This window comes from Phyllobates terribilis, unplaced genomic scaffold (genome assembly GCF_046119375.1).
Source record: "Phyllobates terribilis strain yellow unplaced genomic scaffold, ASM4611937v1 Scaffold_3__8_contigs__length_932513732, whole genome shotgun sequence".
NCBI classification, from domain to species: Eukaryota; Metazoa; Chordata; class Amphibia; order Anura; family Dendrobatidae; genus Phyllobates; species Phyllobates terribilis.
In genome coordinates this window covers 754803614-754826398 of record NW_027362763.1, presented here as the reverse complement: position 1 = coordinate 754826398, position 22785 = coordinate 754803614, and the positions used below count along the sequence as shown (strand labels likewise).

The following is a 22785-nucleotide window of genomic DNA, read 5'->3' as shown; positions in this document are numbered from 1 at the left end:
GAGTGCTCCTACCATAATTAGATCGCACTCACCACTAAAGTAGTGACCTGAGCAGGTATGTGTTAGAACCCTCCTGTTAGTTTTTTCTATTTTGCTGGTCACATGACTTTTTGCCTATTTAATCCAGCTCTGCCCTCCTGGCCTTGCTGGACTTCAGTGTTACATTTACTCTTAAGCTAGCCAGGTGCCTTGTACCTTACTCTGTAGTTTGCTTTGTCTTTTGACCACTAGTACTTCTGTTTGTTTGTTTGCCTTTGCTCTGCTACAATTTCTGCTAGGAGGTGTCCAACTATATCCCAGTCCTTAGTTCTTGTAGGGACCCCTCTCTTATATCTATAGGTCTGCGTTCAGACTAGCCGAGGACTTAGGCGGATCTGTTCACAAGGAACAGGTCCCCCGCTGCATCGTAGGGAATCAGCTTAGTCCTATTGTAGGGACAGCTTTCCTATCTTTCCTTAGTGTTTGTAGCAGTTCATAACAGTAAGTCCAGCCAAAAAATAAAACACTCTAAGGAAAGAAATCCTGATTTCAGCATGGTGTCGGTGCAGGAGTTGGCTCAACGCCTGCAGGGACTATCTTTGGAGGTGGCCGAGCTCCAGCAACACGTGAGTAGCTGTCCTGGAGCGCATTTTGTTGAACCGAAGGTAGGACTGCCAGATTTTTTTTATGGTAAACGGGAAGATTTTTTTTCCTTTAAAAACGCTTGTTTATTATATTTTCGTTTAAGACCCAGATCCTCGGGGAATGAATCACAGCGCATTGGGTTCATAATGTCACTTTTGCACAAAGAACCACAGGGATGGGCCTTTTCTTTACAACCTAATGATCCGTGTTTTAGATCTGTGGAAGATTTTTTTTCTGCTATGGGGTTGTTGTATGATGATCCTGATCGAGTCTCATCTGCTGAAACTGAATTAAGATGTTTGAAGCAGGGATCAGGTGATGTGGAAAATTATTGTACATACTTCAGAAGATGGTCAGCTGACGTGGAATGGAATGACTCAGCATTAAAATGTTTGTTTCTTGATGGTCTAGGTGAAAGGGTTAAGGATCTGCTGATTGCCTTCCCAAAACCTGGAACCTTGCAGGAGGCAATGCAATTAGCCATACGTGTGGACAGGAGACTGCGTGCTAGGAGTAATGAAGAGAAATCTACTGCTATGGCAGCTCCTAGTTTTCGGAGGGTCTGTTCGGAGGGTGGAGAACCGATGGAGATTGGGGCAATGTCACCCCACTCTCAGGAAAAAGACCGCAGGTTTGCTAAAGGATTGTGTTTTTATTGCGGTAAAACTGACCACTTTATTAAGAACTGTGTGCTTCGTTTGAACAAAGAAAAAAAAAAGAGGTCAGTTACGCCCGCATAGCTTGTTTAAACTCAAAAGGAGTATTTCTTTCTGGAAGCACCTCATTCCAGGAGGAGTTGATTGAATTTCGGGTATTTGTGGATTGTGGTTCTACACTCAATGTGATTGATGAGGGTTTTTTGGAAAAAATCCAAACTTTTGTCATCTCCTATTTCTGTGGTTGCTGTGGATGGCTCTCCCTTGAAAGGTATTACTCACAAGGTTTTTGAATTTCCCCTCACCATCAATGGTATCCACCAAGAGAATTTGGATTTGGCGGTATTAAATAATTTGCCTGCTCCAGTGGTTTTGGGGTTACCTTGGTTAAAATTGCACAATCCTGTACTGGACTGGTCTACCAATGAAATTAAGTCTTGGAGTCCTAAGTGTTATGATAGATGTTGCAACGGTCGCATTGCTGCTGTGGAAAGAGGGGAATTACCTGTACCTATTCAGGATTTTTGGAAGTTTTTTTCTGAGAAGGAGTCGAAAGTTTTGCCTCATAGGGACTGTGATTTTACTATTGAGTTTGTCCCTGGAGCAACTCTTCCCAAGAGTCGCTTATTTAATCTTACTATCCCTGAGAGAAAGGCCTTGGAGGAATACATAGAGACAAGCTTGGCCGCCGATCACATTAGACCTTCTAAGTCACTGTGACTGTTGGATTCTTTTTTGTATAAAAAGGACGGCGGTTTACGTCCATGTCTGGACTTTCGCGAAATTAATAAAATTACAGTAGGCAATTCCTACCCACTGCCTTTAATTCCTGACTTGTTCAACCAGTTAGTGGGGGCCAAGTGGTTCTCTAAGATTGATCTCCAGGGGGCATACAATTTGTTACGTATGAAGGAAGGTGATGAGTGGAAAACTGCTTTTAACACTCCAGTGGGTCATTTTGAGAATCTGGTTATGCCCTTTGGTCTTACCAATGCACCAGCGTTTTTTCAGAACCTTATTAATGACATCCTAAGACCGTTGATCGGTAAGAATGTGGTGGTGTATTTGGATGACATTTTGATTTTTGCGCCGGATCAGGAGTCTCATTGGCAGAGCGTACGTGAGGTATTGCAGTTGTTAAGCGACAATTCACTTTTTGCTAAGCTGGAGAAATGTGAGTTCGCTGTGCAGAGAATTAGTTTTTTGGGCTACATTATCTCCAGCGAGGGATTTGAGATGGACCCGGTGAAGGTTCAGGCGGTTCAGGAATGGCCTAGGCCTATTGGCTTGAAACCAATACAGAGATTTTTTGGTTTTGCCAATTATTACAGAAAATTCATTAAGAATTTTTCTATAATTGTTAAGCCGCTGACCGATCTCACCAGGAAAGGTGCGAATACGGTCCAGTGGACTACTGAGTCCATTGAAGCTTTTGTGTATCTCAAGGAGAGGTTCAGTTCTGCCCCCATCCTTATGCAGCCTGATGAGACCAAGCCTTTTTTGGTCGAGGTTGATGTTTCTTTGGTGGGGGTTGGTGCTGTTTTGTCTCAGGAAAACAAGGATGGAGTATATCCCTGTGCTTTTTTTTCAAAAAAATTTTCTGAGACCGAACTTAATTACGATGTCGGTAATCGGGAATTGCTGGCGATTAAACTCGCATTTGAACATTGGCGTCATCTCTTGGAAGGTGCTAAATTTCCCATTCAGGTTTTTACTGATCATAAGAATCTGATCTATCTTGATGCTGCCAAGCGCTTGAATGCCCGTCAAGCTAGGTGGGCACTTTTTTTTTCGCGGTTTAATTTTTCTGTTACTTACATTCCGGGTACCAAGAATGTAAAAGCTGATGCTTTATCTCGCAGTTTTTCTCCCATGGTTGGTACCGAGTAAGAGGAGAGCATTTTACAGGAAGGTGTTGTGATAGCAGCATTGGACTCCGTTTTGGAAGATGGGATTCTGAAAGCCCAGGAGGATGCCCAATCTAACACTCCCCATGGGAGGTTGTTTGTGCCTAGGAACTTTAGGAGAGATTTGTTTGTGGAGTGTCATGAGTCTCAGTTGGCAGGTCATCCAGGAATTTCGGAGACTAAGAGACTTGTAGGTCGCAGTTTTTGGTGGCCTGGGTGGCAGAAGGAAGTCATTAAGTGGGTGCGTCAATGTACTGTGTGTGCTAGATCTAAGTCTTCACATGCTCCTGCTGCGGGTTGCTTTGCCCTCTGGAGGTTCCTAGTGCTCCTTGGACGCATCTTGCTATGGATTTTATTACTGACCTTCCTGCCTCTGAGGGTTTCACTGTTATCTGAGTGGTCGTGGACCGTTTTAGCAAGATGTGTCACTTGGTTCCCTTCATCAAACTGCCCTGCGCCAAGACACTCGCTAAGGCTTTTGTTAAAGAAATTGTCAGGCTCCATGGCGTTCCTACCGACATTGTTTCCGATAGGGGACCTCAGTTCGTGGCTCGTTTTTGGCTTGCCTTTTGTGACAGGTTGGGGGTTCATTTGTCATTTTCATCTGGTTATCATCCTGAGTCTAATGGACAGACAGAAAGAAAGAACCAGGATGTTGAACAGTTTTTGCGTTGTTTTGTGGCTGACAATCAAGAGGGGTGGTCTGAGTTTCTGCCACTGGCTGACTTTGCTCTTAACAACCATACATCCTCTTCTGCTGGGTTTTCTCCTTTTTTTTTGTTGTACTGGGAGGCATCCGTCGTTTGGGTCATTCTCCAAATTGGTATCGGCTGTGCCGGAGGAGGAGAATTTTTCCGGTGATTTGGAGAGAGTTTGGACTGATGTACATCGTAACCTTCAAGAGACTAACAAAAAATCCAAGAGGTACTTTGACAGGAAACGTCAAGAGGTTTTGTTTACTGTTGGTGACATGGTTTGGTTGTCCTCTAGGAATCTGCGGTTGAGGATTCCTTCTAAGAAATTGGGCCCGAAGTTTGTGGGTCCGTTTAAGGTGCTTCAGGTAGTTAACCAATCTGCTGTTAGGTTGGAGGTTCCTACCTCCTGGAAGATTAATCCGGTGTTTCATGTTTCCTTATTGAAAAAAGCTAATGTTTCTGATAGGGACACCACTGTCTCTGTCCCTCCGGTGGAGGAAGATGGTGAATATGAAATTTCTCGCATTCTTAATTCTAGATGGCATAGAGGGAGATTGCAGTATCTTGTCGCTTGGAAAGGTTTCGGTCCCGAGGATAACTCCTGGGTAAGGGCGGATGATGTCTCTGCTCCTAGACTTGTCGGAGCGTTTCACAGGAGGTTTCCTGATAGACCTGGGCCTGGAGGATCCGGAGGATCCTCATAGAAGAGGGGGTACTGTTATAACCCTCCTGTTAGTTTTTTCTATTTTGCTGGTCACATGACTTTTTGCCTATTTAATCCAGCTCCGCCCTCCTGGCCTTGCTGGACTTCATTGTTACATTTACTCTTAAGCTAGCCAGGTGCCTTGTACCTTACTCTGTAGTTTGCTTGGTCTTTTGACCACTAGTACTTCTGTTTGTTTGTTTGTCTTTTCTCTGCTACAATTTCTGCTAGGAGGTGTCCAACTATATCCCAGTCCTTAGTTCGTGTAGGGACCCCTCTCTTATATCTATAGGTCTGCGTTCAGACTAGCCGAGGACTTAGGCGGGTCTGTTCATAAGGAACAGGTCCCCCGCTGCATCGTAGGGAATCAGCTTAGTCCTATTGTAGGGACAGTTTTCCTATCTTTCCTTAGTGTTTGTAGCAGTTCATAACAGTATGAAAAGGGCTCAACTTGCCATGTGGCAGAAAAATGTGTACTCACCACAAGGACAGGACCAGACTGGATGGGAACGCAAAGAGGGGGGGCTACAGGGTAGCAGGCGCACCTCGACGCGCGTTTCGCTGTCACAAGGCAGCTTTCTGAAGAGGCAGCTTTTCCTCTTGAGAAAGCTGCCTAGTGTACAGCTTGTTTCCAAAGAGCTTGGCCATTAGTGCCTGGCCGTGTGTGTGCAGTAGTTACATTCCATAAGAAAAGTTAAAGGGAATCTGTCACCATATTTGATCTGTTTAAACTATTAATATTAGCATATAGGTTATAGACTGCTAAAAAAAGTCATCACTTTATGCCTCATATCAGATGTCTTGTTGTTGAGAAATCATCCTTTATCAATTTATGTAAATGAGCTCTTCCAGGCTATGGGGAGGATGTTGCCTCTAGTCTAGAGCTTATTTTACATGAAGGGGGAGTTACCACCAGTGTGATGTGTGATGGCCCCTCTCTGCTCTCCTGATCTCACTGCAGAGCTGTGTGTGATTATACCTGACACATCTGCAGGTTCCTCTCAGCTTCAGCTTCCATCTCACAGGCAGACACGGTTACAATATTGTTGCAATACAGCAGAGCTCAGAGAGCTGCAAAAAATGTGTGTTGTGTGTGTTGCAAGAGGGCAAAGTTAATTTCTCCTGTGAAGATAACTGAGAGAAAAAATATATCTGTGCAGTCCAAAGCCACCACAGATATATTCCACTGTTAGGATTTCCTTTCATGCTCTGTTACTGAAAGGGGTTGTCCATGACAAATAAATTATGTTCTATCCTTAGGGTTAGGCTCAAAATGCCTCTGTGATGCGCAGTGAGCCAAGGCGTATACTCCAGCCTCACCAAGCTTACTACGCATGAGAAAGGTGCTCTGAGCCTGAACCCTGCAAGTGCATATGCTGAATTTCAAAGATTGGTGCACTGACGTCACCAGACTGGAGTGATCAATCAAAGGGAATGGGCGTTTTTTCAAAAGATGACTTGGTGACTCGGACATGATAGCATACTGCCCAATGAGAGTTTTAAGAAAAGAAAAAAAAACGTTGATGCTGGTAGTAAGAATCGCTAGGATGTCAAAATGTGGGGCAAACAATCCATGACCTCAAATTAAAAAGTAAGCCAAAGCAGCTCACTAGTAACCCCAAAGGGGTGAAATGTGGAAAATGCAAAAGGTAAAAGCTGATGATAAAAAGCGCTAAGGCATATAAAATTCAGCAATTATTACCTTTATTAAAGTCCTTGTAAAAACACAACACGTTTTGACGGCATGCAAGCCGTCTTCATCAGGTGATACAAGGAAATGACCTCAGGAATGTTATATAGGATCAAAAAACAAACCGATTGGACCGCTCATTGATGACATAATAACAATCAGTAATTTAACCCCCTACTATTCACTATTTCACACGCTGGCTTGAAAACAATAGTAGTCACCTGATGAAGATGGCTTGCATGCCGTCGAAACGCGTTGTGTTTTTACAAGGACTCTAAAAAAGGTAATAATTGCTGAATTTTATATGCCTTAGCGCTTTTTATCACCAGCTTTTACCTTTTACATTTTCCAATGAGAGTTTTAGACAAGTTTTTAATTTATAACTATAGATAAACCACAAAACGTATAGTATACCTACAAATACCATTGTAATTAAAATGTAATTACCATCAGGTCCATCATCTGCTTCATTAACTTCATGTGCATTTACATATGCGATCAAGGAGCCAGATGCGCTCCGAAACACATTGAATAAATATCTGCTTTTATCCACGCCATCTCTGACCTCCTCCTCCCTGGCAGCGCCCACCGAGACCGCAATTTTTATTTTTAAGCAAATCTATCCTGACGCATGATGGGACCCGTCGGGACTTCATGGAAGTGGCTGCAGCCTAATGAGTTGTGTCACTACACCTTGTTCAGTGTTGTGCCTGCCGCCCAACATCTCCAGGTGAGTTTACATACTCACCTTCTTAGGAGCGCTCTCCTCTTTCTTTCTTCACATGTGCATTCACATGAGGTTTCTCTGCTTACTACACAGCTGGGTGCAGCTGAGGATAAGAGTAAAATACTATCCTCCTCCTTGAGGGGTAAGCGGGAAATTCTGGACTACACTTCCTCAGATCTCTATGCGGTCTCAGCCATCTTCAGCAGGAGCCACAGCAAACTACACTACACTACCCTGAACTGTAGCTAGAACTTTATATAGACCTCACTCCTCCCACCTTTCTAGATTCATCTGCATAACTTATTGGTCACATTAACCATCTACACTGATACTGTGGGCTGAATCATATTCCTTAAAGTAACATACACAACATTAAAAGATTGAAAATATCCAAAAATAAAACAAATATCTTTGCAGGAAACCGTGCCACAGCCTAAGGAATAAGGAGGCAAACTAGCATGGACATAGAAAATGATAGACATCACACGGATGCCATCGATGTACTGTCTGTTTTTCATGGACCAGTTGCTTGAAGCCACTTGGGAAAGATCCCACAAATCCAGCTCTTTCTGATAACAGCAAAAAAAACAGAAAAAGGGGGTCTGTGCAGTCATATGACCTTCCTGTGGACATTGGTAGTGGGGGACGACAAAATGATCCTCCTTCCTATTTTTTATTATATGTGATAAAAGTTTAACACACAAATTGTTGAAATAGAACAGAACCATATGGAAAGTAGATGAGAAAAGGATCATCACATGGGTGAGAATAGTCCGTGTTTTACAAGCACAAAATGGATCTGTACATGTGAATTATCTTAAAACCTGCACAACTCAACTGCAGTAAACAAAGCCTCAGACAGCTACAATGTAAAGAACTTCTGATGGATTGCAGAAGCAAACACAAAAAACTTTTTTTAGAGTATGTGCATGCAGTGTCTTTTTCAGGCGGATTTTGCCCAGTATCTACCTGAAAAAGCGTTGCAAAAGCCCCATAAAATTAACATAGTGCACAGCAATGTCAAAAATGTTTGGAAACCCTGAAGAAGTTAAAATAAGTGACATGCTTATTCTTAAGGAGGCTTCCGCTGAGAAGCCACCCGCTCTCTATACTTAATAATACAAAGTGAAAGCCGTCGGCGAAACTACGGCAAAGTCATCTCAGGGAAACGACCGCTGATGTTTTCCTGAAGCGGATTTGCCTCGGAAAGCTGGGCAGCTGTGACAGCGTCTAAATGACGTTGTGTGCACATAGCCTTAGAGCAGTGGTTCTCAACTCCAGTCCTCAAGACCCACCAACAGATCAGGTTTTCAGGATTATCTTAGTTTTGCACAGGTGATGGAATTATTACCTGTGCAATACTAAGGAAATCCTGAAAACATGATCTGATTGGTGGGTCTTGAGGACTGGAGTTGAGAACCACTGCCATAGAGGGTGACTCACTAAATATTGAGGATTAGTTTTCTATAGCATTTTTGAAGACATAATAGAATTTTCGGAAAAATATCATTATTAAGAGGACCTGTGACCAGGTAAAAAAGTGGCCAGTTTTTGCTCTTATTTTATTCCTGATGTTCCCCTGAGTTTTCCATTTTTTTGTTTGTTCAAAATCCACCAAACAGTTCCACAGATTTGGGCCTTTTGTAATTAGTGCTACTTCTTATGGTCTTTACAAGGGGGTGTGGCTCACAGGGTAATTTTGCAGAGCACTCCAGTGAATTCTGTGAGCACCGCCCCTTTGTAAAAGACCCCAAAAAGGAAATAAATTAAAGACCATATCTCCGGCACTGTATGATGGATTTTGAAAAAAAAAAGATTTACCCAGGGAAACAGTGGGCATAATATAAAAACAAAACAGTCTACTTTTAAGGGCAGCATGGTGGCTCAGTGGTTAGCATTGCAGCATTGGGGTCCTGGGTTCAAATCCCACCAAGGACAACATCTGCAAGGGGTTTGTATGTTCTCCCCGTATTTGTGTGGGTTTCCTCCAACACTCTAAAAACATACTGATAGTGAATCTAGATTGTGAGCCACAATGGGGACAGTTCCAATAACATCTGTAAAGCACTGTGGATTTAATGTGTTATATAAGTGAGTAAAATAAATACTTTTGACTTGGTGACTGGTTCATCGGCAGACTGGGGCTTCTGTCATTCTCACTGTTTTCTTTTCTGCCTTTAAATGAAATGCCAGTAGAGGGTGGCGCTGCACCCACTCACCACAGCTTCTTTCACCACTGTCCCCTGATGATGTCATGTTTCAGTAGCACTGATAGAGAAATCACTGCAGCTATTATCTCACAGCCTTGCATCTTCAAACCACATTGCCTCTGTCCCCACTGCCTCATTCACTGAAAGCAGCTATTGTCTAAGGGCGGTAATAGAAGCAGGGTAAGTAACAGCAGCGCCAACCCACAACTTCTGTCACTGCTCTGAAATGCATTGTCATCAGAGGTGGTAGCACTGCTATTACTCACCCTGCTTCTATCACCGAACCCTAATGATGACTCCATTCACTGAACGAAAGAGCGGGGACAGAAACAGTGTGGACTGAAGATACGAGGCAGTGGAAGCAGAAGAAATGTGAAGGCATAATAGAAGCTACAGTCACTTCTCCATCACTACTACTGAAAGAAAATGTCATCAGGGATTGGCGGTTAAAGAATCTATGGTAAGTGACCGCAGAACAGAGAACCCTGATGACGATCCATTTGAGAATACCCAGTGTGTGTTCAAACAAATCATCATCAGAAGTAAAAAAAAAAAACACAGAGAAGAAGTTAGATAGGGAAAAGTAAGGAATTTTGAAGTACACTAGAAAAGGGGTTAGTTTATTAAATTAAATATTTAGATATATGGTATGAAATTCACAACCTCTTTAAGTACTTTAGTTCTTCGAGTTTCTATTGAAATTGAGGGATAATGTAATATATCAAATACTCAGTAGTAAAAATTGACCAAAAAAAAAATAAAAACAACAAACCCACATTGTGCTATACAAACCATCTGATTTTGACATGTAAGTGAATTACTCAAAAATTTTCGTTAACATTGAGTACTAAGATTATATGGATTATTTTACCTCTGACTGCAGCTTAACCTTCTGTGCCTGGAGCTGACACAAGATGCTCTTATATTCTTCAAGTTGGCTTTGAAGTATAGGAATTCTTCTTTCCGAAATCAATTTTTCCTAAGGCCAAAAACATGAAAGTGTTGTTCAGGAATAATTTACATGAAATAGTGTTCTACAAATCTTTTCTTGTAACTTGCAATTTTCAGAATTGGAGTAAAAGGCTTCTTAATCTTTATCTATAATCATATATTTTATCAATGTATAAAAAAACAAGGGATGTGCCTGTGATATGGCAAACACCCTCCTGCTCTGCAAGGGGTAATGAAATGGTAGAACCCCAATCTACCAAAATGTAAGGTCTATAATATGTATGAAATACTGTATATACAAAGACAAAAATAGCCACCTAAACCAAATCCTACTTATCACCTGTTGTTATGCAAGCGATATGCAGCATCAACAAAATGATGATGAAAAAGCAATACATAAATAAGGTAAATTATTTGAAAAAAATCACAAATTAAAAAATAATGGCATACTTAATTTAACTAAATGTTAAGCACAATGATGTTAAATACAAATTAAAAAACCCCAGAAATCCAGTAAAGATCAGACAGACAATATAGGGTGAAATCCCTATGATATAAATGTGTAAATAATCAAATACAATAGAATGGAAAAGTAAAATAAGCTAGTAGGTAGATGACCCAGAAGGTATAATGAAGACCTGGTAGATATATAAATAAAGAAAAGAAGGGAAAAATCCTATCACTCAAGGCATATTTCCCAACTGAAGGGGCTTCCTCAGGGGTTCAGTGTATAGAAGCCATATTGATGAAGTATTTATACATAAAAATATGATTAGAAGACTGGAAATGAAGGCAAATAAACTTACATATGCAGGGGATGGTGATATTCTATAATGCAGGGAGATCTAAATGCACGTAAAACAATATGGAGTTCGGCTTATATTCAGTGCATTGTGAAAGTATTTGGCCCCCTTGAACTTTTCTACCTTTTGCCACATTTCTGACTTCAAACATAAAGATATAAAATTCTAATTTTTTGGGGAAGAATCAACAACAAGTGGGACACAATCGTGAAATGGAACGAAATTTATTGGATATTTTAAAGTTTTTTAACAAATTAAAAACTGAAAAGTGGGGCGTGCAATATTATTCAGCCCCTTTACTTTCAGTGCAGCAAACTCACTCCAGAAGTTCAGTGAGGATCTCTGAATGATCCAATGTTGTCCTAAATGATTGGTAATGATAAATAGAATCCACCTGTGTGTAATCAAGTCTCCGTATAAATGCACCTGCTCTGTGATAGTCTCAGGGTTCTGTTTCAAGTGCAGAGAGCATCATGAAGACCAAGGAATACACCAGGCAGGTCCGAAATACTGTTGTTCCGAAGTTTAAAGCCGGATTTGGATACAAAAAGATTTCCCAAGTTTTAAACATCTCAAGAAGCACTGTGCAAGCGATCATATTGAAATGGAAGGAGTATCAGACCACTGCAAATCTACCAAGACCCGGCCGTCCCGCTAAACTTTCATCTCAAACAAGGAGAAGACTGATCAAAGATGCAGCCAAAAGGCCCCTGATCACTCTGGATGAACTGCAGAGATCTATAGCTGAGGTGGGAGAGTCTGTCCATAGGACAACAATCAGTCGTACACTTCACAAATTTGGCCTTTATGGAAGAGTTTCAAGAAGAAAGCCATTTCTCAAAGATATCCATAAAAAGTCTCGTTTGAAGTTTGCCACAAGCCACCTGGGAGATACAGCAAACATGTGGAATAAGGTGCTCTGGTCAGATGAAACCAAAATCAAACTTTTTGGCCACAATGCAAAACGATATGTTTGGCGTAAAAGCAACACAGCTCATCACCCTCAAAACACCATCCCCACTGTCAAACATGGTGGTGGCAGCATCATGGTTTGGGCCTGCTTTTCTTCAGCAGGGACAGAGAAGATGGTTAAAATTAATGGGAAGATGGCCAGAGCCAAATACAGGACCTAACTGGTAGAAAACCTGTTGAAGTCTGCAAAAGACCTGAGACTGGAACGGAGATTTATCTTCCAGCAAGACAATGATCCCAAATATAAAGCAAAATCTACAATGGAAAGGTTCAAAAGTAAACGCATCCAGGTGTTAGAATGGCCAAGTCAAAATCCAGACCTGAATCCAATCTAGAATCTGTGGAAAGAGCTGAAAACTGCTGTTCACAAACGCTCTCCATCCAACCTCAATGAGCTCGAGCTGTTCTGCAAGGAAGAATGGGCAAGAATTTCAGCCTCTCGATGTGCAAAACTGATAGAGACATACCCCAAGCGACTTGCAGCTGTAATCGCAGCAAAAGGTGGCGCTACAAAGTAGTAACTCAAGGGGGCCGAATAATATTGCACGCCCCACTTTTCAGTTTTGAATTTGTTAAAAAAGTTTAAAATATCCAATAAATTTCGTTCCACTTCACGATTGTGTCCCACTTGTTGTTGATTCTTCCCAAAAAAATTTGAATTTTATATCTTTATGTTTGAAGCCAGAAATGTGGCAAAAGGTAGAAAAGTTCAAGGGGGCCAAATACTTTCACAATGCACTGTACATAATAATATACAGATACATAATAATATACAGATGCAAGATGCAAAGTGAATGGTTGAAAGAATTCAGAGGTTCAAGTGCATACAAATGGAGGTGGAAGGAAACATAGTCCACCCAAAATCAAGAAAGCATGTTACCTAAAGTGTTATACCAATCTTTTCTTGTAACTTGGAATTTTGTGAAATAGTGTAAAAGGCTTCATAATCTATAATTATTTCATTAATGTTTAAAAAGGTCCAGTAAAAAATGGTGATATACAGTATACGCTTGAATAATGTTTTATGATTGCACATGAGCTGTGTTGATTACTTTCTTATAATGTCTCAGGCAGCTTTGAAGAAGAGATCTGCAGCTATAAAGCATTAACGTGGTCTTTGCAGTCTGATGTTAAGTTCAGCCATTGGGAGTTGTTAAGTTGGTAATTTTGGAATATTCAGCAGTGATGTTATGTTTTCTAATGTTTTATATAATCTATTTGGTATTTCAAATTTTTTCCTGCACCTATAAGGGGGGTTTGTCATCCCTGAACTGAAATTGAACAATTTAGATAATCATATAGGGAACTTGATTCCTACAAAAATCACACTGATATTGTAGATTTTAGTAAATGTATTTTATTGAAAAACTGTTTTATTACATATGTAAATGAGGGAGCTTCAGTGCATCTTTGGCATGGCCAATGGCTGGGTACATGTTTAAGCAAAGGGCAAAGCTAAGAAGAAATAGTAGGATACTTCTCACTCGCGCAGTTAAGAAGATAGTGGAAGAGCTTATCATTCCTCCCTCCATCTTCACCCTGTAATGCAGTACATTACAACACCCAGAAATCTTTCAAGATGCTGTAACTAGATACACACAGCAAAGACAAATAGGAAAGGAAGGAGGAGGGTGGGATGCCACAATGAATCTTTGCTCTTCATGAAGAAAAACTATGGTTAGAGCATCAGTTAAGTAGTCCTTTGCTAACCCAGTAAGACCCTCACAGCTATGTCAAGAAACATAACCAGGTATTCTCATCATCTTATTATATTATGGGAAATTGTTAGAATAAGCCGTAAAATTTGTATCAATGGGAGTTCGATCTCAGGAACACAAGTAACTCTGAGCACAAAGAGTTCCTGCTCTATGTAAAGCATTATGTGAAGTGGCTAGTCAAAGGATTAGGTTTCATATGTTGACCAGAGCTTCCAGTAAAGTAAATCTTTCTTGTGTGGGTCACATACCATAGCTGAAAAACTTACAGATTGGTTGCCTGGAGGTATACTAGATTGACTTGGGGTCAATGCTTACAGAGAATTTTACTTCATAATTTGTTAAAGAGATCCTGTCACTAGGTTAAATAACCAGTTTTTGCCCTTATTCGATTCCCTCTGTTTCCCCGAGTATTCTGCTTTTTTCTTAATTCACTATCTGGTACCAGTGATACATGCCTTTTTATTTAGTGCTAGTTTTTATGTTCTCTATAAGGGGGCATGGCTCATAGGATTCTCTGTAGGCGTGTCTTTAGTCTGTTCTACATTATTATCCTCTGAGCACCGCCCCCTTGGTAAAGACCATTAAAATTAACAATGAATTAAAAGTCAAAATCTTTGAAGCTGTATGGTGGATTTAAAAAAAAAACAAAAAACTGAATACTGAGGGAAGCAGCGGGAATAAAATAAGAGCAAAAGCTGGCCACTTTGACTTGATGACAGGTCCTCTTTAAGGCTTGGTCATGGCATACATTGATATATTGGCATTACAGGGGCAGTGGATGTACAAGATGATTTATTATTATACATGAAGAAAAAAACACTTTACCTCGTACATGCCGACAGTGATCGCAGTCACAGGAGGGGTTGTTTGGATAATTTGTTGCAGTATGTTCACGTAAGTCTGAATTTCCATGAGATTCTGTTGAGTAAAAATAAAAAGTAATTGTTATTCATTAGTTTAGACGTAAACGCATCTAAAATTCATAAGAACTTGATGTATTCATCATAATGTAGACAGATACATCACAAATAGGATTGTAAAAGTTCACACAGAGCAGCGGTATAATGCATATTAATTATTTATGGAAAAATATAAACAGGAATCCCATGAAGAGGACGGTACGCATGGTAAGTTGCAACTTTTATGCAGAACCCAGCTTATATAAGAAAATGGAATTAGTCAGGAAAAAAAAGAAAAAGACATTGAGTTGTATACATCTTGTCATACTGAATGTATTTTTCATCTTGAGGAAAAAGCAATTATTAGAAGCTAATAAACTCTCCTCTAGATGACAAGTTACTTGCTTCTAATTCTTAACGATGTTGTCCATGATGATAAAACAATGGCTGCATTTATCTCGAAACAACACCACAATTGTGGGTGGTATTACTGTGTAGCTCTATCACTTCAGTGTTGCAGAGCTGTAATACCATACACAACCTATTGACTAGTGTGGTGCTGTTTTAAGGAACAGGAGGTTTCTGATCAGCTTGGGACCTGTAGATGGTAAAATGTCCTGTGCTCATACTGACTTTATCATTTTTTTTATGCATTATACATATTCACATAGTGGGGTTCAGGGATTCATGGTGAAGAATTACTCAGTATCTATAGTATTTGAGGAATGGAAGTAGAACTGTCATTTGCCATAAATATGTAGCTTTTTACCTTGTGTAAATGCTTCTGATCTCCTGGAATTAGCATAGTTTTTCTTTTGTTCTTGTACTTCTGCCTTCCTGAGCTATGGCCCCCTCTTACATGTATATAAATCTTGTCTTCATACCTAAGTGAGCATTATCTTTAGCTTTTTCCAGAGAAGTATTCATGATGACCACACCCAATTGGATAAAAAAGCTAGATTTATATACAGAGAAGAGAAGGCCATATCTCAGAAATAAAAGAAAAATAATACCAGATTTATGAGAACAGTCACACTTATACTAGGTAAAAAATTACATACTTATGGCAAGTGATAGGTTCTCTTGAAAAAGGATTCCTAGGCTGAACCTACATTTCTGCAGTGTCTCTCTGCAGTTTGACGAATTATGATAGTGTGCATTACAGGATTCTGCTCTGTTGCCAGCTCGAGTGGTCGTCACATGATGACTCATATGCAATTTACATGCTTGCGATCATTGCCGACTAACTTCTCATCTGCATCTCTCATTAGAAGTTTGAGGGAAACAGGAAAAGTTGCTTGTTGGCCTGTGACAACCAGTATGCAAATCCCATATGAGTGGTCATTTGAATCCTGAGAGCGTGCATAATGCACACTGTCATGAACCGTCAATCTGCAGTGAGATAGAGAGAATGCTGAAATTTATTTTTAGTCTGGAATCTGTCAGGAGGTTTTTGCTATGTAATCTGAGGGCAGCATGAGGTAGCAGCTGAGGCATTGAATTCAACGATGTGTCACTTTTTTGGCTGTGTACTGTTGTTTACTTTCAAAGGTTTTATCACAAGGTAGATAATCACTGTTGGACTACAGCAGAACGTGAGCCCTGGTCTGACCATGCCCACTCCTGTGATAAGCAGCTTATTGTCAACAAACAATGTACATACAGACCATGGTGGGGGCGGGGTTAACTTCCTCAGCTCTGCTGCATGCTACATCTAACAACTCTGATTGTGTCACAACTGCTGCACCCAGTAATCATTGGAATCCATCTTACTTGCCCTATATTATGCTACTCTCAGATTAAATAGCAAAAACCTGCTGACAAATTACCATTAAGGCTTATGTGATCCATTATTTGTGGTTGTCAGGGCGATTGAATGAAGATTCTTTTAAGTTGGTTTAGTGAGTCAACACTTAATTTTACTTGTGGTTTAGGATAATAGCATATCCCAATTATTTTCAGAGTGTTGTATTAATTCTACTAATTTCCAAATCATTGCTTTTTTTGTACAAATAATGAGTTATGGTGGACCTGTCGTCATAATGTACAATTCTATAAGCAGCGTAGCGTGGGGACAGGTTTGCTCTTCTATTACCCAAAATAGCATTAACATCATTATTGCATTTAGCTAATAGTGGTAATCAAGAAATACAGCGGGTTTAAAGAGTCCAGTGTATTCTTGAAGAGTACCCTTACCTGACTCTTCTTACCCCTTTCAGCCCATCAATAACTGTGAGCAAGGCAGATAGAGCAGGGGTGGGAGATCTTCTCGTGAATATACTGGACTCTTAGAATTTGCGTCCACTCTTTTCAGTTACTTCTTTTGAATGGCTCAAAAGAGAAATACCTTGTGTATGTATATGTAACATCCCTGGCGGCGTGCTTGCATGGTGCACCACCTCCCACCATGCAAGACCGCAATCTTACCTGTCAGTCCATGCTGCACTCTTTGCTCCATTACCTGCTGTGTCCATGTCTCTTGTCTGATTGCTTAGGGCGTCGGCGCGGCTTTCTGCTTGTTTCTTATAGCTACTGTGTGCACAGTCCTAATGCGTCCCCAGCCTATTGCTGTGAGTCACTGGATACTTAAACCCCCTCCACCCAGTAGGAGGGGCCTGAGCAACACTTTCACTCAGTTTGTCTTTTGCAACTGAGGTGCCAGGTCTTGTCCTGACTCTAGTCTGTCCGCCACCCTGGGGTCTGAGTACCCAGGGCCTTTTCCTGTACCTGTGACTTCTAGTCTGTTTCCGCCACCCTGGGGGCCGAGTACCCAGGGCCGCTACCTGTATCTCTGACTTCTAGTCTGTTTCCGCCACCCTGGGGGCTGAGTTCCCAGGCTCCTTCCTGTATCTTGTTCCCGGTTCAGTTCTTGTCTGAACAGTGTCCTAGCCCGTTACTTGTTTCTCTCTATGTCCGTACCTTCCCTTTGCCTGCAGTGTCTGAACCTGCACCTAACTCCAACTCGTTGTCGCTGTACTTCTGTTTGTGAGTTTTGTGTCCACTCGCTACTTCATTGTAGTACCTTGTGTGTATCTGGTTCTTCTTGTCCCCTTTCCCTGCCTCCGTATCTACCTCCTGTGTTCTAACCATCTTCCTGTATTTTCCAGTCTGTTCCATGTGAACAGAGCTCTGTCCTGTCTGCCTTCACCTTCTGCTCTGTTCTGCTCTCCTTGTTCACCGCTCCGGCGGTTCCGCTCTGTTCCGCTTGTTTACCGCACCTGCGGTTCTGTTCTGCTCTGCTTGTTCACCGCTCCGGCGGTTCCACTCTGCTTCGCTTGTTTACCGTACCTGCGGTTCTGCTCCGCTCTGCTTGTTCTCCGCACCTGCGGTTTTGCTCCGCTCTGCCTGTTCACTGCACCTGCGGTTTTGCTCCGCTCTGCTTGCTCACCGCATCTGCAGTTTTGCTCCGCTCTGCTTGTTCACTGCACCTGCGGTTTTGCTCCGCTCTGCTTGTTCACCGCACCTGCAGTTTTGCTCCGCTCTGCTTGTTCTCCGCACCTGCGGTTTTGCTCCGCTCTGCTTGTTCACCGCTCCTGCGGTTTTGCTCCGCTCTGCTTGTTCTCCGCACCTGCGGTTTTGCTCTGCTCTCCTTGCTCACCGCACCTGCGGTTTTGCTCCGCTCTGCTTGTTCATCGCACCTGCGGTTTTGCTCCGCTCTGCTTGTTCACCGCTCTTGCGGTTTCGCTCTGCTAGTCCACCACACCTGCGGCTCTGTTCCTGTATCCCAATCTGTACTGGTCCCTATCCAGCCTGCGTTCTTACATGCCAGTATCTGCCTGTCTGCATTCCAGCCATGCCTGTCAGCACCCGCCTGTCTGCATACCATCCGCGCCTGCCAGTACCCACCTGCCTACATACCAGCCGTGCCTGCTAAGTACCCACCTGCCGTCATACCAGCCGTGCCTGCCAGTACCCACCTGTCTGCATACCAGCTAACCTGCCTGTTCCTGCATTCCCCGGTGTGGGTCAACAGCTGCGACCGGGGTCTGACCTGGAGTAGCACCTGGTCCCTCTGCTCTGTTCCTCCCTGGTTCACGGAGTCGACTGAGCCGCCGTGCGACCTTGGTCGGACCGAGTTGATACTTAGTTACGCCCCTCCAGGCACTCCTCGGTTCATGGTACAGTGGGATCACTAATCACGCTCACGCCAGTCAGTCTGGGCGCGAGCGTAACAGTATATACTGTCTGAATATATTCCACAGCCATTCTCAATATGTCTTCATTGTAAATTTGCAAAATTCTCCGATTGAAAAATTCAAATTGTAAAATTACCTTTTTATATCGGTCCTTTGCAGCATTAATGTCATCTTGTAGAAACTGAAATTCAATCTGCAGTTCTAGATTACTCAGCAAAGCTTCATCAGCCTCCTAAAATATAAGGAAAATGATTAGTCTCCATTTACAAATGTGCCCAAAGCTTGATTTATTTAGAGTACATTTTCCTATGGCGCATCAAACATCATATACATTAACTAATATGAAATTTACCAATTGCCTCTCATTCTTTTAACAGATTTATAAATTAATCAGCGATCTTACAATCTATTCTGAAATGTTTTTTGCACTCTGTGCAAGTAAGGATGTGGCCTCCCTTTTCTTTGAGCTGGACATTACATTTATATAGCTCCCCATGGCTGGGTGTCTATTAGTCCTGCTGGGCCCTTATTCACACTTACGTCATTTGACATATGATAAGGTTTTAATACTAGAGGTTAGGAACCATCCCGAATAGGGTCACCATGACGTGGTGGGATGGCTTTTACATTTTTTTTAACAAAATTATGTTAACTAAATACCCTGTGCTATTTTCATGCACTATTGCTATTTATTTACTGCATAGTATTTGTTCATTTTGTTTTTATCTTAGGTTTTATCTATTTAGTGGCCAGTGTGAACATGCGCCTACACGATTCATGCATACCAACTTATATTCCAGTTCATCTTTTAAAGTTTTTCTATTCTGAAATCCACCTCATTGTGCTAACAAAGTACTAGATGCAGACACAACCCATAGTTCACAATTAAAAAATACAAGTTATATACTTATAGGGGTATGTTCACATGCAGCACTTTTGCTGTGGATTTTTCTGCATCAAAAACCACAGTGTTTTCAGGAAAAAGGCTGCACATTTTTACATGTGTATTTTCAGCTTTTTTTCCTTTCATCTGAATGAGTGAAAAATGGTGCAAAAACACTGAAAGAATCAATATGCTGCAGATTACAAAAAAACGCCTGGCAGCTCAAAAAACGCTAGGAAAAGAACGCAGTGTGTTTACTTCCCTAGTATTGTAAAATGCAGTACTTTTTCACAAAAATGCAGCATCTGAACATATCCTATCAGTATATGGCATCTTGCAGTACAATACCAGTCTCATGGAGGACATACAGTATCTCCCTCTATACAACGTCTAATAAAACATTAAATGGAATCTGCCAGCAAGTTTTTGCTATGTAATCTGAGAGCAGCAATATGTAGATAAAGAAACCCTGATTTTAACGGCATATGACTTAGTTTACTGCATCAGTTGTGATACAATCAGAGTTTTTAGATGTAGAAGATCTCAAAAGCTTCCACTGCCCACACCCCTGATTAGCAGCTTTCTATGTTCATTGGCTATTGACAGAAAGCTGCTAATCAGTGCTGGGTGTGTGCTCAGACCACTTGGCACGAGGGAGCTAGTCTGGGCAGTGATAATCTCCTATTACTAAAACACTCATTGTATTGAAGCAACAGCACACAGCCGAATAATTGACATATATCTCAGCCCCTAACTCATGCTCTCCTCAGATTAAGTAGCAAATACCTACTGACAGATTTAAGAACCTTTTCAGATAGTCTGGAGTACTTTCACCGTTCCACGTCATCTATACCAAGTGTTCTGCATCTAATATTAGAACAGGAACCCACATGGTTGCTTTTAAAGGGAATGTGCTTAGACAATGTCATATTGTCACACAAGGTGAGGGAAAGAATAAGTGTACAACGGTGGGAAGAGGGAAAGGGAGCCTAGCAACTAGGGAAAGGTGGAATGGAGACCCCTAGGCAGATCTAATATCACCCTGCCTACCCTATCATCCCTATATAGTTTGCACACGTATCACAGAGCAGGAACCTAATCCCTGAATGTCCCTTGAGCTAGGCCCTAGATAGGGAAGGGACGGGGTGAGCATTAGTCAGGCCCCATCTACAAACTAAAGACAACAAAGTAAACAATATACCCTTAGCTTCAGCAGACACCAGAGAGATAACACCAACTGTCCTCCAAAGGCACCAAAGAAGAAATTAGCCGACTAATAGTGCTCCAAACCTACACAGAGGTACATAGAACTATCACCGACGACTCACTGGAGAAACTGAGAGTTTTTAACTACCAAGCAAGGGTGTGTCAATCAACAGCAGATGATGGAGGCCGCTGCTGGGTCCTAAAGGAATGAGGATATAACTACACCACCGAGATGATAGGATCAAGAAGGTGTCTGTAATGCAAAGTGCAGAGACCTTCTACAGCCAGATCCAGAGCAACTATCTGTCACACCTGACACACCCGTGACAGTACCCCCTCTTCCACGAGTGGCCTCTGGACACTCAGGACCAGGTTTCTCAGGATAAGAGGCGTGGAACGAATGAACCAGCCTGGGGGCATTTGTGGTGCCCAGCTGCGCTTGGAACCACAGATCCTAGAGGGGTGCATTAACGGATTCCTCCACAAGAGGCCTCCACAGCATACATACACCTCAACCTTCCACCTCAGACCACCAGAGGGAGCCCGTTAGGGATATAAATAAGGGAAGGTGGAGCTAGGCAGTCCAGTCTAGTCTAGGAGTTCCTCTGGAGAGTTCAGCAAGTGCAGGTCTGAATGCAGAGTGGAGCTCAGTCGGTCTAGTCAGACTCAGTTGTAGCTCAGAATAGTGAGCTTAAGGTGTGCAAACGCCATAAGAGCGGTGAAGAGCAGCCAGCTAACTGCTAGTGTGTATAGCCTAGTGAGGGCCCCGAGTAGGCCGAAGGCTAGAGGAGTGAGTAGCATTGGGGGCAGAGGAGCTGAACAAGCTCACCCCAGTAACTATATACCGGACACCGGGTCCGCGTCTACAGAGCCGTATATCCCCCTGTAGAGACAACCAGAGACTCCTGGAAGACTTCAAGTCCCAGGATCACCCAAGAGCTGATATGTACCAGAGCCAGGAGTCACAGAGGTCCCACAAGCTGGGAGCGCGTACTCCAAGAGAAGGCCCTACCACAAAGTCAGCCGTTGCAGAACATAAACCAAGTTAGGCCTAGCTCCAGGCAGGTCAGAAACTTACTACACAAAGGCAAGAAGCAGGAGGCCCTATACCCGCTCACTGGGGAGGATCCAGATATGCACCCTTCACCCTACAGTGCTCAGGGACGTGCCTGAATATCCATCAGTAAAAGGTACTGAAGTGACTATCGTGTCTGTCTCTGTTATTGCTCTGACCCGGCTGGGTCCCATCTGTCCTGCATCCATTCTTCCCCGCTGCCCTGAGGCCTAGCTCCACCTGTGGGGAGCTATACCACGCAAGCTGCCTCAACACCGGCCTCAATGGGCTGCCGCAGCGCTGGTGATTCTCACCAGACACCACAGGTGGCGTCACGAACTTTCATATAAGTATCCACCCTTTTTTAAAAGAGAGGCCCAGGGTACGGGCCCGGGAGCCGACCACCGCGACATCCCCCAGAGTCAGGCCACAACAAGGCCCGGGCGCCGAGTCATCCCCATTCCCTGGGCTACACACATTCACCTCTGATGCCGAAACCCCCATCCTTTCCTCTGGACCATAACCCTTCCAGTGCACCAAGTACTGTAGGGAACAAGGCAGGGGGCAAGAATCTACAATCCTCAAAATCTGAAACTCCAAATTACCATCAACCATGATTGGGGGTGGTGGCAGAGGAGAGGACTCAAGAGGTTCTACATATTTCTTGAGCAGAGACCTGTGAAACACATTGTGGATCTAAAGGGTCTGAGGTAGCTCAAGACGAAACGCTGCTGAGTTAAAGGGGTATTCCCATCTTCAAGATCCTATCTCAAAATTTAGTAAGTGAAATAATAATATTAGCAAATACCTCCAATTAGAAATGTAGTTTAAGTATTTTTGATTCACTATGCCACTTATCTCATGTGCAGGCAAAACAGGACCTTATGTATCCATAGTTACGACCACTAGCAGTTAGCTAACTAACTGTCACTTTATCAATGGACGTAACTA

The 22785-nt window shown here is 42.4% G+C and overlaps 1 protein-coding gene across 1 annotated transcript in view; it reads right to left on the bottom strand.

Annotated features, from left to right (window-relative positions):
- Positions 1-22785, bottom strand: part of BFSP1 (beaded filament structural protein 1) — a 94530-nt gene that overhangs the window by 7322 nt on the left and 64423 nt on the right. Inside the window, exons 3-5 of the mRNA XM_073673328.1 lie at positions 18828-18923; positions 14482-14574; positions 10084-10191 (exon numbers count right to left, since the gene is read on the bottom strand). Coding sequence (XP_073529429.1) covers positions 10084-10191; positions 14482-14574; positions 18828-18923 — 297 coding nt within the window. The remainder of the gene's footprint in view (positions 1-10083; positions 10192-14481; positions 14575-18827; positions 18924-22785) is intronic.